This window comes from Hemiscyllium ocellatum, chromosome 2 (assembly GCF_020745735.1).
Source record: "Hemiscyllium ocellatum isolate sHemOce1 chromosome 2, sHemOce1.pat.X.cur, whole genome shotgun sequence".
NCBI lineage: Eukaryota > Metazoa > Chordata > Chondrichthyes > Orectolobiformes > Hemiscylliidae > Hemiscyllium > Hemiscyllium ocellatum.
The window spans coordinates 57,940,896-57,954,218 of record NC_083402.1 but is presented as its reverse complement, the minus strand read 5'-3'; the positions used below and the strand labels follow the sequence as shown (position 1 = coordinate 57,954,218).

General features: G+C 39.4%; 1 protein-coding gene across 1 annotated transcript in view; it reads right to left on the bottom strand.

The window, feature by feature from the left end:
• The window catches only part of LOC132823281 (leucyl-cystinyl aminopeptidase-like), a 116,258-nt gene that overhangs the window by 19,742 nt on the left and 83,193 nt on the right, over positions 1 to 13,323 (bottom strand). Inside the window, exons 10-12 of the mRNA XM_060836941.1 lie at positions 12,519 to 12,691; positions 3,127 to 3,224; positions 1,029 to 1,215 (exon numbers count right to left, since the gene is read on the bottom strand). Coding sequence (XP_060692924.1) covers positions 1,029 to 1,215; positions 3,127 to 3,224; positions 12,519 to 12,691 — 458 coding nt within the window. The remainder of the gene's footprint in view (positions 1 to 1,028; positions 1,216 to 3,126; positions 3,225 to 12,518; positions 12,692 to 13,323) is intronic.

Below are 13,323 nucleotides of genomic sequence, written 5' to 3'. Positions count from 1 at the left end.
AGAATATATGGACTGTTGCTATCACGGGTGGAGATTGCAGTATTCAAGGGGTCTTTCAGGATGTCACAGTAGTATCCTTGAACACGTTGTGATTGAGGAGGAGCTGCCTCTAAAGAACAGCAGGGGCTCCATGGAACCTCATCTCATCCAAGCTCATCATTCGTATATTCTTCTTTTCCTTGTGTTTACCTTAACTTACCCTAAAATACAGGTCTTCATTTTGACTGCTCCTTATGGTAACAAGTTCCATATTCTGACCATATTCTAGAAAAAAGATTTGTTAATATCCCTTTGTGCTGGTCTCACCTTATCTATGTCTAGTTTCAAAAACTCCTCCATAATGTTAAAGACCTCACCCCTCAACTTTTCACAATAAAGAGACCCTGCTTGTACATTTGTCTCTGGTAGGTATGACCTCTCCATGAGCTAGATTAGATCACTTACAGTGTGGAAACAGGCCCTTCGGCCCAACAAGTCCACACCGACGCGCAGCCCACCCAGACCCATTCCCCTACATTTACCCCTGCCCCTAACACTATGGGCAATTTAGAATGGCCAATTCACCTAACCTGCACATTTTTGGACTGTGGGAGGAAACCGGAGTACCCGGAGGAAACCCACGCAGACACAGGGAGAATGTGCAAACTCCACACAGTCACCTGAGGCAGGAATTGAATCCGGGTCTCTGGCTTTGTGAGGCAGCAGTGCTAACCATTGTGCCACTACTAATAATGTCACCAGTATTTGCACCATCTCCAATGCCTTTTATATCCTTTTTATAAAATGAAGATGAGAATTGTTCACTGTACACCAGAAGTGGTCTAAGCAATAATCTGCACAAGTTTAAATTCTATCCCTCTAGACATGAGTTAAAGTACAGCATAACCAATATATTTCTCAGCATACCTGAACTAAGAAAGTAACAATGGTGATTAACATTTATTTGAAGCAGCACCAAAGATATACTTGTTATAATGTACTAAACATAAATAAATTCCAAAAACAAATAGGCTAAAACAACTGATTACCTTGCAAGCACAAATGCATTATTAATGAGGCCAGCTCGGTCTTGGTCACTGAGAGCTAAATGGTTATTTTGCAATAATCCACTTAATTCCATCGAGATGTCCCCTTCATAATGTATGATGTAATACCCACTCATATTCACGTTAAATTTCACCCAGGTCACATTTGGTTCTTGAAGGTCAATAACATCTAATAGAAAATAAAATGTAAAAACATTTCTATGAAACTGTCAGATCACTGTTAAAATTGGACACTGATAAGTGACACAATAATATTCCCTGATGAAATTAATTCAGTCATACAAGGTCATATGGTTCTGCACAAAAGCCATTGAAACCTCAAACGGACTACCTTTTGAAAGATATACAGTTGCACATCAGCCAGTGCATTAAATGTATTTAGTTAATGACTGAACCACACAGATTTGGTATACTCTTAGCCATGTTGTTTGATGGTATAATTAGCCCAGTGCCTTATTTTAGAGATTGGAAAATCGGTTGCATTTTCAAACCCTGAATGTTATCTAGCAATCTTGAGTAGAAAGTTAAATGTTTGAACATAAAATGAGGGCATAAACGTGATAATTCATGTGGCTAAATTGCCTAGTAACTACAGAGAAGGCGCACTAGGTAACTGGAAGATACTTGCATTTCAATAAGTCAGCATATTTTTGGTGGTGATGATTGTGAAGACTAAAATTGGAAAGAAAGGGGAGCAAAAAGGATACTAATGTACAAATCAGATCACTGGGAGGGGCATTTGAGCATGTTATAATGAAGGAATATAAACCAGTGTTACAATATTGAACATATCTCAAGTAATGTACACCATCAGAATACAAAGATTTGGCACAAACTATATTCAGTAAATATTTTATATTGACACAGATATTCCAAGGAAATTTTATAATAATCATTCTTGACTTTCCCATTTTTGTAGTCCTATTCTCTCCTGGTGGGAAATTAATGTTTTTATTCTGCAAATCTCCACAGTAGAGGTGATCAATTCTAACATGCTAATATAAGAATAGAAAGTTGCATATTGCTATTCAGGAATGTAACAAAGTACCATCAAGATGCCACTAATTGCCACTAAATGTTAATATCAACACAAATGTACATATCTTGTTAGTTATCTACTTGCCATCTGAATATAAGTATTATAAGAAGTGTCTGAGGACATTCATGTCAGTCAGTCTTCACTAACAGAAAATAACATGTCAGGAATAGTGGGTGTATATGGGGCATACAATAATAGGAAGTTAGGATAAAATGCCACTTAAATCAACAACATATGACTGATATCATAATGTTCTAATTAATTCAATTTTAAATACACTTGAGTTGAACTACAGATTGTTTAGCAATGGAATAAGTAGAAAGACCAATCACTAGCAACAAAAAAAAACCATTGGTTGCTAGTACAGAGCTTGAGTATTACTGAAAAAAGACACATTTTGTTAATGTTTTTCATCTTGCACTCATCAAGATAATTGACAAGTATACCTACGAAGATGGAAACTAACACTTATACGTAAGATATGATTGTTGGTTAGTTAGTAGACTCTGATTGATAGATGCTTTGTCTTAGAAAATGTAACAGTTAAAGATGATTGACAGTTAACTGTTAGGCTTCGTTTACATTTTAAATCAGAAATGAAATGGCTATCACTCATTTTGTTTAGCTGAAATACGTGTAGTGCATGCCATATTCATTCTGCAAAGATCAGGGCCCTGTGCATGAATACATGTAGTTTCCAGTAAATGTAGGTGTTCCAAACTGCAAAGCTGAGTGACAATCAAAATTTAGTTGTCAATGTAATTCTTCACACTGTCAGGATTATATAGCAAATGTTGTCGAATGTTCACTAGCATTCTAAATGAAGGAAGATTGAATCAGAATGTATAATTCCAAATAATAACATCAAAGACCAGAACTCTGTAGATAATTAAAAGAATAGCTTCAGGTCAGTCTTATGTTCCAGTGTGAAGCCTGTATATGATGACTAACCACAGCTCTAGTAAAACTCACCAAAGACCCATTCAAAACTACTCAGCAGAGATACCATTTGCTTTATTTCTTGAAGTCAAAAACAATCACCTGTTTTGCTCTTAAGGAACCATGTTTTGATACACTGGGGTTGGCCATAATTACTGCAACTGCTGGTCATGTACGTCAATGGAATGTGCCACAGGTAACTGAGAAAAATCAAATCAGAGCTTCAAGTCAGTTTCACTTGGTTTAAAACTAACAGAGATTAGACTGGAAAAAAAGTAGCTAAATAATTAATCTACGTTGTGAGCTGCAGCAACTGAAATCATTATCTCTCTAATGTAATGGTCATTCTTACACAAAAGCAAAACACAAAGAATTAACTATTGTCATGCACTATTAAAATGATCCAAAAATCTTAGGTACATTCAATCGTAATACAAATTTTACTGTCAACTTAATAAAAAGGTAAAAACCCAGTCTCTTATGAACAATTCATGTTAACAATTTTTTAAAAAAACTCCTAACGCTCCTTTATAAGTCATGGTGCGATGTTAAGTTATTAGAATGGATAGCGGATTGGTTTAATAACAGGAAACAGGTGGCTGGACAAATGGATGATGTTCAGGTTGTTAGACTGTAACAAATTCAGTATCACAATAGCAAATGTTGGTGTGCCATGAAAGAACTGAAAGCAAGTTTGGTCTTTTTGTTGATGACACAAGATGGGCAGAAAAGTAAGTTGTGAGGAAGACATGAGGAATCTGAAAAAGGGTATGGATAAGTTAGTAAACAAAATGTGGTAAAATGTAAACATGACTACTTCAGCAGGAAGAATGGAAAAGCAATGTATTATTTCAGTGGATTGAGATTTCAGAATTCTGAGGCACAAAGAATGTCCTGGCATATGAAAATTTGGAACGCAGGTCTAGTTATTGATAATGAAGACAAATACAATGTGTTTATTTATTGTAAAAGGAATAGAATATTAAGTTATTGCATGTTTTGCTATAGATGTACAGAGTAATGACCACATCAAGAGTACTTGTACAGTTTTGCTTTCCTTATTTAAGAAAGGACATATTGCATTGACTGTTTGTGGCCAACACTGCCACTTGATGGAGCACTGTGTCATCATACTTAAAACTGGAATGTGCCTTTTAATTCACACCCAACAGCAGTGAGCTATATATGATAAATAAATTAAAAACTGACTGAAGAAATGAAAGTACATTTGAGAGAAGCCTGACAGAAGCATTCAAAGTGCAAAGTGTGTTTACATTTGAATTTGTTTTTGTATTTTAATAGATCATTTATACTCAGTTGACTATTGGTTGGTTTGTGATGCAGAGTGACACTATTAGCATGGGTTCAATTCCCACATTGGCAGAGGTCACCATGAATTCCTGCATTTTCAACCGCACTCCTCACCTGATGTGTGGTGACCCTCAGGTTTAACTCACCACCAGTTATCTTCCTCTGATGACCATTTCAACCTGCATGTTCATACCTTACCTCAGCACTTTAAATTTTATTGCATAAAGCCATTCAGCCTTTCAGAAAATCAAAGTACATTTTTTTTTGAAATTATGTAATGATCTATGCAGGCATTACACTACAGCTTGTGTTTCACTCATGGTGTGGCGTCATAGGTGAAACATTGCATCTGCAGATGGATCACTGTGGCTATGTGGGAAGGGAGTTGATAGGATGGCTACTGAAAGAATGCTTCCCCTTATGGCAAAGACTAGAACAGGATACATTGTTTGAAAACAAGGGATTTCTCATTTAAGACAGGAGTGAGGATGATTTTTTCTCTCTGATGGCTGAGAGTCTGTGGAAGTCTCTTCTCCACAGAGCAGTAAAAGCAGTGTGACTAACAATTTTTTTAAAGCAAAAGTAGATAGATTCATGACTAACAACAGAGTCAAAGAGTTCTGCATTCTACAGGAAAATAGAACTGTAGCCATAATCAGATCAGCCATGATCTTATTGAATAGGCCTACCCTTCTCCAAATTCATATGGTCATATGTTTGTAGATAAGGATTTATGGCAATCACTTATTTCACCTTTCCTGCTTTGTGTGCCTCAAAATGTTAGCCACAGGTCAATTAGAAATCTTGCATTATGACTCATGGTCATAATTAACATGATAAATTCCAATCAAGATGAGATGGAAATGGTGGAACACTATTAACATTAGAATCTGGATCAAATGCAAAGTTGTTCACAATTACAAATGGAAAATCACACCTATTTGTTGAACTACACGTTGTGTTTTCTGTAACAAAAAATACAAACTAATTTTGTGTTTATCTTAGCTTAGCCTTTCTGCTACAATAGATCCTAAATTATCTTCAGCAGTGAAGGAGTTCTGGCCATCACATAACTACCTCCTCAACTTCAGCAGATTTCCTGAGTTAGGGCCATGTATGTATTTACAACATCAGCTCTCTTGCTGTCATTTCTCCTTCAAAACACATTCTTGAAATATACCTCTTCTCCAATTTTTAGTTACCTGTCTTTGTATTTCCCTATGTAGATCCATCAAATTTCATTTGCTATTGCTTTTGTAAAGTGCATTGAGTTGTATCTTAAAGATGTTATACAAGATTATTACTATAACACACAGCATGTCAATAACCCTTCTGTCCAACCAGTCCATGCTGACCATGTTCCCAAACTAAACTTGGCCCATATCCCTCCAAACCTTTCTTATTCATGAACTTATCCAAATGTCTTTCAAATGTTGTAACTGTACCTGCATCCACCACTTCCTCTGTTCCTTCCAGACGCAACCTCTCTCCGTGCAAAAATGTTGACCGTAATGTCCTTTTCAAGTCTTTCTCCTTCCACCTTAAAAATATGCCCCCTAGTTTTGAATTCCCCTCAACCTAGGGAAAAGACCCTTGTCATTCACCTTATCTATACCCCCCCCCATGATTTTATAAACCTCAATAAGGTCACCCCTCAACCTCCTACACTCCAGTGGAAAATGTCCCGGTCTTTCCAGTTTATTTTTATATCTCAAAACCTCCATTCCTGGCAAAATTCTGGTAAATCTTTGCGGAACCGTCTCCAGGTATGGAGAATAATGTATTCCCTATAACAGGACTACGTGAAAGTTCTTCAACTTCTTTTGAAATTCCTGTAAAGGAAAATGGCACATTCCACCCAAAGGAATGGCAGAATTATTGTTATGCTTGCACAAGGATTAATCCTGTGACAGAATAGGTTAAATGACTTACTGCTATATTTGTAGGACATCCAGGTAGACGTTCATTCCCTGCAAGCCAGGATCACCACTGGGCCTCTCAGAGTGGATGCCTGTGGCCAAACATTATGTCTCTTCCCATTCTCAGCTGGTCTACTAACCTCCACCGGCCAGACAGACGTTCACCCTTAGCCGGCCTTGTTGACCTGTGCCAATTGCACTCTAGCTTCTTCCCCTCAGACATCTAATGTGCCTTTTGCAAGTTAGACTATTACAACCCAATCTCATTACACAGCATTAACAAATGCACTCTAAAGATGACAAAACGGTAGTTACTGACTCCAAAGTCCAACAAGCACAGTACCTTGCCTGCTGCAGACTCAGGTCAGGCAGTCAGGAATCTGAAGGCATAAATTGCTCACATGTAGAGAGCTTAGCTGGGAAATGGAACTTAATTCTGGTGAGCTAACTTTTTAATGAGCACGTATAACATGATTGGAAAATTGCTGTTGTAACCCCTTTGTTCAAAAAAGGATCAAGACAAAAGATGGAAAATTATAGGCCAATTAGCATAACCTCGGTTGTAGGTAAAATTCTAGAATCCATCACTACGGATGAGATTTCTAAATTCTTGGACGTGCAGAGTTTGATTAGAACAAGTCAACATGGATTTAGAAAGGGGAGGTCATGCCTGACAAACCTGTCAAAATTCTTTGAAGAGGTAACAAATAGGTTAGATCAGGGAAACCCAGTAGATGTTATCTATCTGGACTTCCAAAAGGCCTCATGGGAGGCTGCTGAGTAAGGTGAGGGCCCATGGTGTTCAAGGTGAGCTACTGGCATAATTGGGGACTGGCTGTCTGACAGAAGGCAGAAAGTTTGGATAAAAGTTTTTTTTTCAGAATGGCAGCCGGTGACAAGTGGAGTCTCGCAGCTGTTCACTTTATATTTTAATGATCTGGATGAAGGGACTGGGGGCATTCTGGCAAAGTTCATCGATGATGCGAAGTTAGGTGGACAGGTAGTACTGAGGAGGTGGGGAGGCTGCAAAAAGATGTAGACAGTTTAGGAGAGTGGTCCAGGAAATGGCTGATGAAATTCAATGTGAGCAAGTACAAGGTCTTGCACTTTGGAAAAAGAATATAGGCACGGACTATTTTTTAAACTGTGAGAAAATTCATAAAGCCAAAGTATAAAGGGATCAGGGAGTGCTAGTCCAGGATTCTCTAAAGATTGATTTGCAGGTTGAGTCCGTGATTAAGAAACAAATGCAATGTTGTCATTTATCTCAAGAGGATTGGAATGTAAAAGCAGTGACATGCTTCTGAGACTTTGTAGGTTAGGCCCCCATTTAGAATACTGTGTCCACACCTCAGGAAGGACATACTGGCACTGGAGCGTGTCCAGCAGAGATTCACACAGATGATCCATGGAATGGTAGGCTTAACATATGATGAAGGACTGAGGATCCTGGGATTGTACTCCTTCGAGTTTAGAAGGTTGAGGGGAGATCTAATTGAAACTTATAAGATAATGCCTGGCTTAGAAAAGGTGGATGCTGGGAAGTTGTTTCCATTAGGCAGGGGGATTAGGACCCGTGAGTACAGCCTTAAAATTAGAGGGGATCAATTTAGAACAGAAATGAGGAGACATTTCTTCAGCCAGAGAGTGGTGGGCCTGTGGAATTCATTGCCATGGAGCACAGTGAAGGCCGGGACATTGGGTGTCTTCAAGGCAAAGATTGATAAATTTTTGATCTCACAAGGAATAAAGGGCTACGGGGAGAGTGCAGGTAAGTGGAACTGAAATGCCCATGAGCCATGATTAAATGACAGAGTGGACTTGATGGGCCATATGGCCTTGCTTCTACTCCTATGTCTAATGGTCTTATGGTATACATGTGTAAAAGTGTTTCTTGATGCCCTCTGCTTTACTGGCCTTTAAAGTTCAAACAACCTAACTGCAAATTCCATCCCATCATCCTGAACCTGTTTCTTGGCCTCTTGCAGGAATACATTTACCTTATACATCTAGCTTCTTGCAGGGCAATATTTAACCTAAGGGTAGACGCAAATTGAAAATAGGTATGTCTTGCGTTCACTGTAATACTAATGTAAATGTCTTATTACTGCCACTTAATACACCATGACTTGACATCTTGTAATCTGCTAGTCACTTTTGCAAAGTCATTCTGAAAGTGCAGGAAGAATCATTGCATTCTGGCTAATTACCTAACAGAAAATCTACCCTTTGTTTATATCTGGAAATGTTTCATTAAAATTTACATCATCTGTTCTCTGAATTCCACAAGTGATCTAAAGACTTTGATTATGACTTTTTGAATATTTTGACAAGTTCAGTGACAAAATGTTGAAACTAGCAACTGCGATTAATGTCTTCACAGCCCCTGTTGGTTAATGCCCCTTAATGCGACTAAGTGGAGCTGGTTGTGAAAACATTATACATCATGGGGACATCAATGAAGTTAAAGAGCAAGCAGGAAACCAAGGACTGTGGTTAATAAATCACTGAAAGTCCACAAATAGGTGTGATGAGCCCATTGAAAAGGCAATTTAGATTTCAGGTTAGGGCAGTGAAAATGAAAGTTACATCATTGCATCAAGCTGTAGAAGATCTTGGTACATTTGAGAACATTGTGTTCAGTTCTGATAGAAACCATTGAGGAAGTGCAGAGAAAAGCATCCAAAATGATAATCAATCTTTGCAATCAGAAATTAATTGGAGAAAGTATCATTGTAGAAACACAGACTGAGAGACATTGTTTACAGCTTATAAAATGAAGAAGTAATTATATTCTGTTGAACTGGACAATCTATTATAATTTTGATCGTGATGGAAAAGTTCGAACAGATGGATATTATGTGATGGGTTAATTAGGTGTTGGGAATCCTTTTTGCTGTACTGAATACAGAGGGAATTGCAGATTACCTTTTTTACTTTAAAGTGAGAGTTGGAAAAATGTCCTGTGTGAATGATAATGGATGAATTGCTGAGAATAGTGGGATTACTGAAGTAGTTCAGTCTCTGGAATTTATTTAATTGAAGATTAGGTATTCATTTCATCAATCTGCCAAGGATTTTATTAGTGAGGGGTGAGAAAGAAGAGGTCAGAACTGTAAATGGCTGCATTGTGAGACACAGTAAACCAGTCAGTCAGTATTCCTATGTTTACGTGAAACACAATTTATTCTGTAAAATTTAGCATGTCAAGCTCACTTAAATGTGTCAACTGGAGTTATAGCCATCTTAATCATATTATAGGTCATCCACAAAGTAATGGTGACTAAAATTCCCAAAATTGGTAGCATTTTGGTAATATTGGAAGAAATGCATAAACTAAAAGAATTGGTTTTTAAACTAAAAGAACCAGATTTACTGTTTTACACAAAAGGTTTTACTTTGCACAAGTCAAACAATTCAAGCACTACTGACTAAGACTAGATTTTGTAAACACTTATACTTTCAAGTTGAAAATCTTAGCAGAGCTCTTTGTTCTACTTGTAATTCCACTCAACAATTACTCAGTGATTCCTTCAAGTTGACTGGTACAAAACCATGGTGTACCACAACTCTCAGGAATTCACTTTGATTCCCCTCAATGTTCCTGTAGACATTTTTAAAAAATTATTGTGCTCCTTCCACTTACATCCAGCCTGTGACAGTCAATTCTTCTTAAATAACTCATCATTGTGGATGCTGCAGCTTAGCAGCTTAGTGATTCCAAATCAGAAAGCACACTAGGTGCTCCCACAAAAAGGTTGAACAGTTCATCACCTTCACTAACACCTTTCACCCTGACCTCAAGTACACCTGGAACATCTCGGACACCTCCCTCCCCTTCCTAGACCTCTCCATCTCCTATCTTTGGTGACCAACTAACCACGGACTCCCACAGCTATCTAGACTACACCTCCTCCCACCCTACCTCCTGTAAAAACATTATCCCTTATTCCCAGCTCCTCCACCTCTGCCGCATCCGTTCACAGGATGAACAATTCCACTTTAGGAAATCCCAGATGGCCTCCTTCTTCCAAGATTGCAATTTCCTTTCCCATGTGATCGACGATGACCTCCAGCGCATCTCCTCCACTTCCTGCACCTCCTCCCTTGAACCCCACCCCTCTTAACACAACAAGGACAGGACCCTTCTGGTCCTCAACTTCCACCCCACCAATCTCCATATACATCGCAACATCCTCTGCCACTTCCACCACCTACAAACGGACCCCACCACCACAGATATATTTCCCTCACCACCCCTACCAGCATTCCGGAGAGACCATTCCCTTCCCAACTCCCTCATCAGATCCATGCCCCCCACCAGCCTACACCCCACTCCCAGCACCTTCCCCTGCCACGGCAGGAAATGCAAAAGCTGCACCCACACGTCCCCCCTCACCTCCGTGCAATGCCCCAAAGGATCCTTCCACATCTGACAGAAACTTACCTGTACCTCCACCAATGTCATCTGCTATATCTGTTGCTCCTGATGTGATCTCTTCTACGTCTGGGAGACAGGATAGCAACTTGTGGATCATTTCAGAGAATATCTCTGGGACACCTGCACCAATCAACCCCACCTCCCCATGGCTGAACACTTCAACTGTCCTTCTCACTCTGCCAAGGATATGGAGGTCCTGGGCATCCGCCATCGCCAAACCCTTACCACCTGATGCCTGGAGGAAGAACACCTCATCTTCCGCCTTGGGACCTTCCAACCACATGGGATCAATGTAGATTTCATCAGTTTCCTCAGTTCCCCTCCCCCCACATTATCCCAGTCCCAAACCTCCAACCCAGCACTCCTGACCTGTCCATCACCTTTCTCACCTATCCGCTCCACCCTCCTCTTCGACCTATCTCCTTCTCCCTCACTTTCATCCACCTATCGCATTCTCAGCTACCTTCCTCCCAACCCCATCCCCCCCTCCCATTTATCTCTCAGCCCCGCCCACCCACAAGCCTCATTCCTGATGAAGGGCTTATGCCCAAAATGTCAATTCTCCTGCTCCTCAGATGCTGCCTGACCTGCTGTGCTTTTCCAGCACTACACTCTCGACCTTCACTTTCTCCTAGGTTTCTGAATGCCCTGCATTATTAGTCTGCAGCTCCTGGTAGCTTTTCTCTTTGTGCTCATGTTAAACTGTGTATATCAGTTTAATGGCAGGAGACAGGGTGGTGGTGGAGGGTTTTGCGCGTGTGTGTTTCTGTGTATATCTGTTTAATGGCAGGAGATAGGGTGGTGATGGTCCGGTTACTAGTGGTGTGGCACAAGGATCTGTTTCAGGACCATTGCTGTTTGTCATTTTTTAAATGACTTCGACGCAGGCATAGGTGGATGGGTTAGTAAATTTGCAGATGACTCTAAAGTTGGTGGAGTAGTGGACAGTTTAGAAGAATGTTACAGATTGTAGGGGGACTTGAATAAACTGCAGGATTGGGCTGAGAGGTGGCAAATGCAGCTAAATGTGAGGTGATGCACTTTGGGAAGAATAACAGGAAGGGTCAATGGAAAGATTCTTGGTAATGTGGATGTGCAGAGGGACCTTGGAGTCCATGTACATAGATCCTTGAAACTTTCCACCCAGGTTGATGGTGCTGTTAAGAAGACATACAGTATGTTAGGTTTCATTAGTAGAGAGATTGAGTTCCGGAGCCACAATATTATGCTGCAACTATACAAAATGTTAGTGTGGCCACACTTGGAATACTGTGTACAGTTCTGGTTACCATATTTTGGGAAGGATGTAGAAGCATTGGAAAATGTGCAGAGGAGATTTACAAGGATGTCGCCTGGTCTGGAGGAAAGGTCTTTTTGCATAGCTCATCAATGACCAATTTTACTTAGTTAATCTACAACCAACTAACAGCCATTGATTTGGTTAATCTGATCACATTCAAACCCAAGAGCAGGAGTTTCACAGAATGGTTGCAGTGCATAATTCATTCTGCTGCCAACCTTCTTTTTCTAACCTTCCAGATGGACAGTCATGAGGAAGAGGAGTAAGCATATCAACTTGTCTTTGCAGACGTGGTTTACTTTGTTGTGTTAATGATATTGAGAGTGGAGAGATCCTTTTTACGAAACACTGACAAAGAAAACACTCTGTTGAGTGGTCTGTTTGGTCAATTTAGACCAGCAGTGGAATTAGAATCACGCTGAATAAAATTTCTTCCACAAACTAATGAGGACCTCATGGGCAGGAGACTTTGAATGTTTGGTTATCACGATAAAATTATATTTAGGAATTACACCAGCTGTACCTGGAATTGGGTGAGGATGATGGATCCTGTGAAATGGAGATCCTGAGGAAATGTTCTTGACTGAGGTGGATTTTATTAGCAGTTGTGTCTAATTTAACAGTGACCACAGGGAACCCTGTCTGGAGCGTCCAAGTTTTCATCATTTCTTTCACATTGAAATCTACATTTTTTACCTGTGGAATAAATAAATACAATGTACTGAGAGATTAGACTATGGCACAATGAGATCACTTGGTGAAAGATTAGTTATTTAGAGGCAGAATACAGTATCAATACTGAGAGAGACGCCTTTACTAATTTAACTTATTACTTGCATTAATCTCAGTTACAGGTGAAATAGCTGTAATTTGAGAAACATAAATAAAAAGCACTAACTAATTTGATAAGTTAAATGAACAAAATTGGAGCCCTCAATTTCTATATTTTGAATATCTTGAAAACAGTACCGTTTGGATAATGTTAATTTAACAAGAGTGTTACTGTTGAGAATGTACAATAATGCTAAATAAATCTTAATTTAGTAACATCATGGCATCACAGTGCATTCTCACTGATGTGCTCACTACTGTTGTGAATGAATTATAAATTAAAAAGGCCTCTGTTCAAACTGTTTTACAAGTATTTAAGAGTAACAGCACTTGTGTGGTATCCACTTCCATTCATTAGTTTCTGTACAGACCATAACTAATTCACAAAAGCTCCTTATATGGTTTGCACTGATCATCCTAGCCCTGTGGACCCCAATGAGCAAGGCAAACTGGGAGGCAAGACCCATGTTCATTTGGACTCTATTTTCTCCATTTTT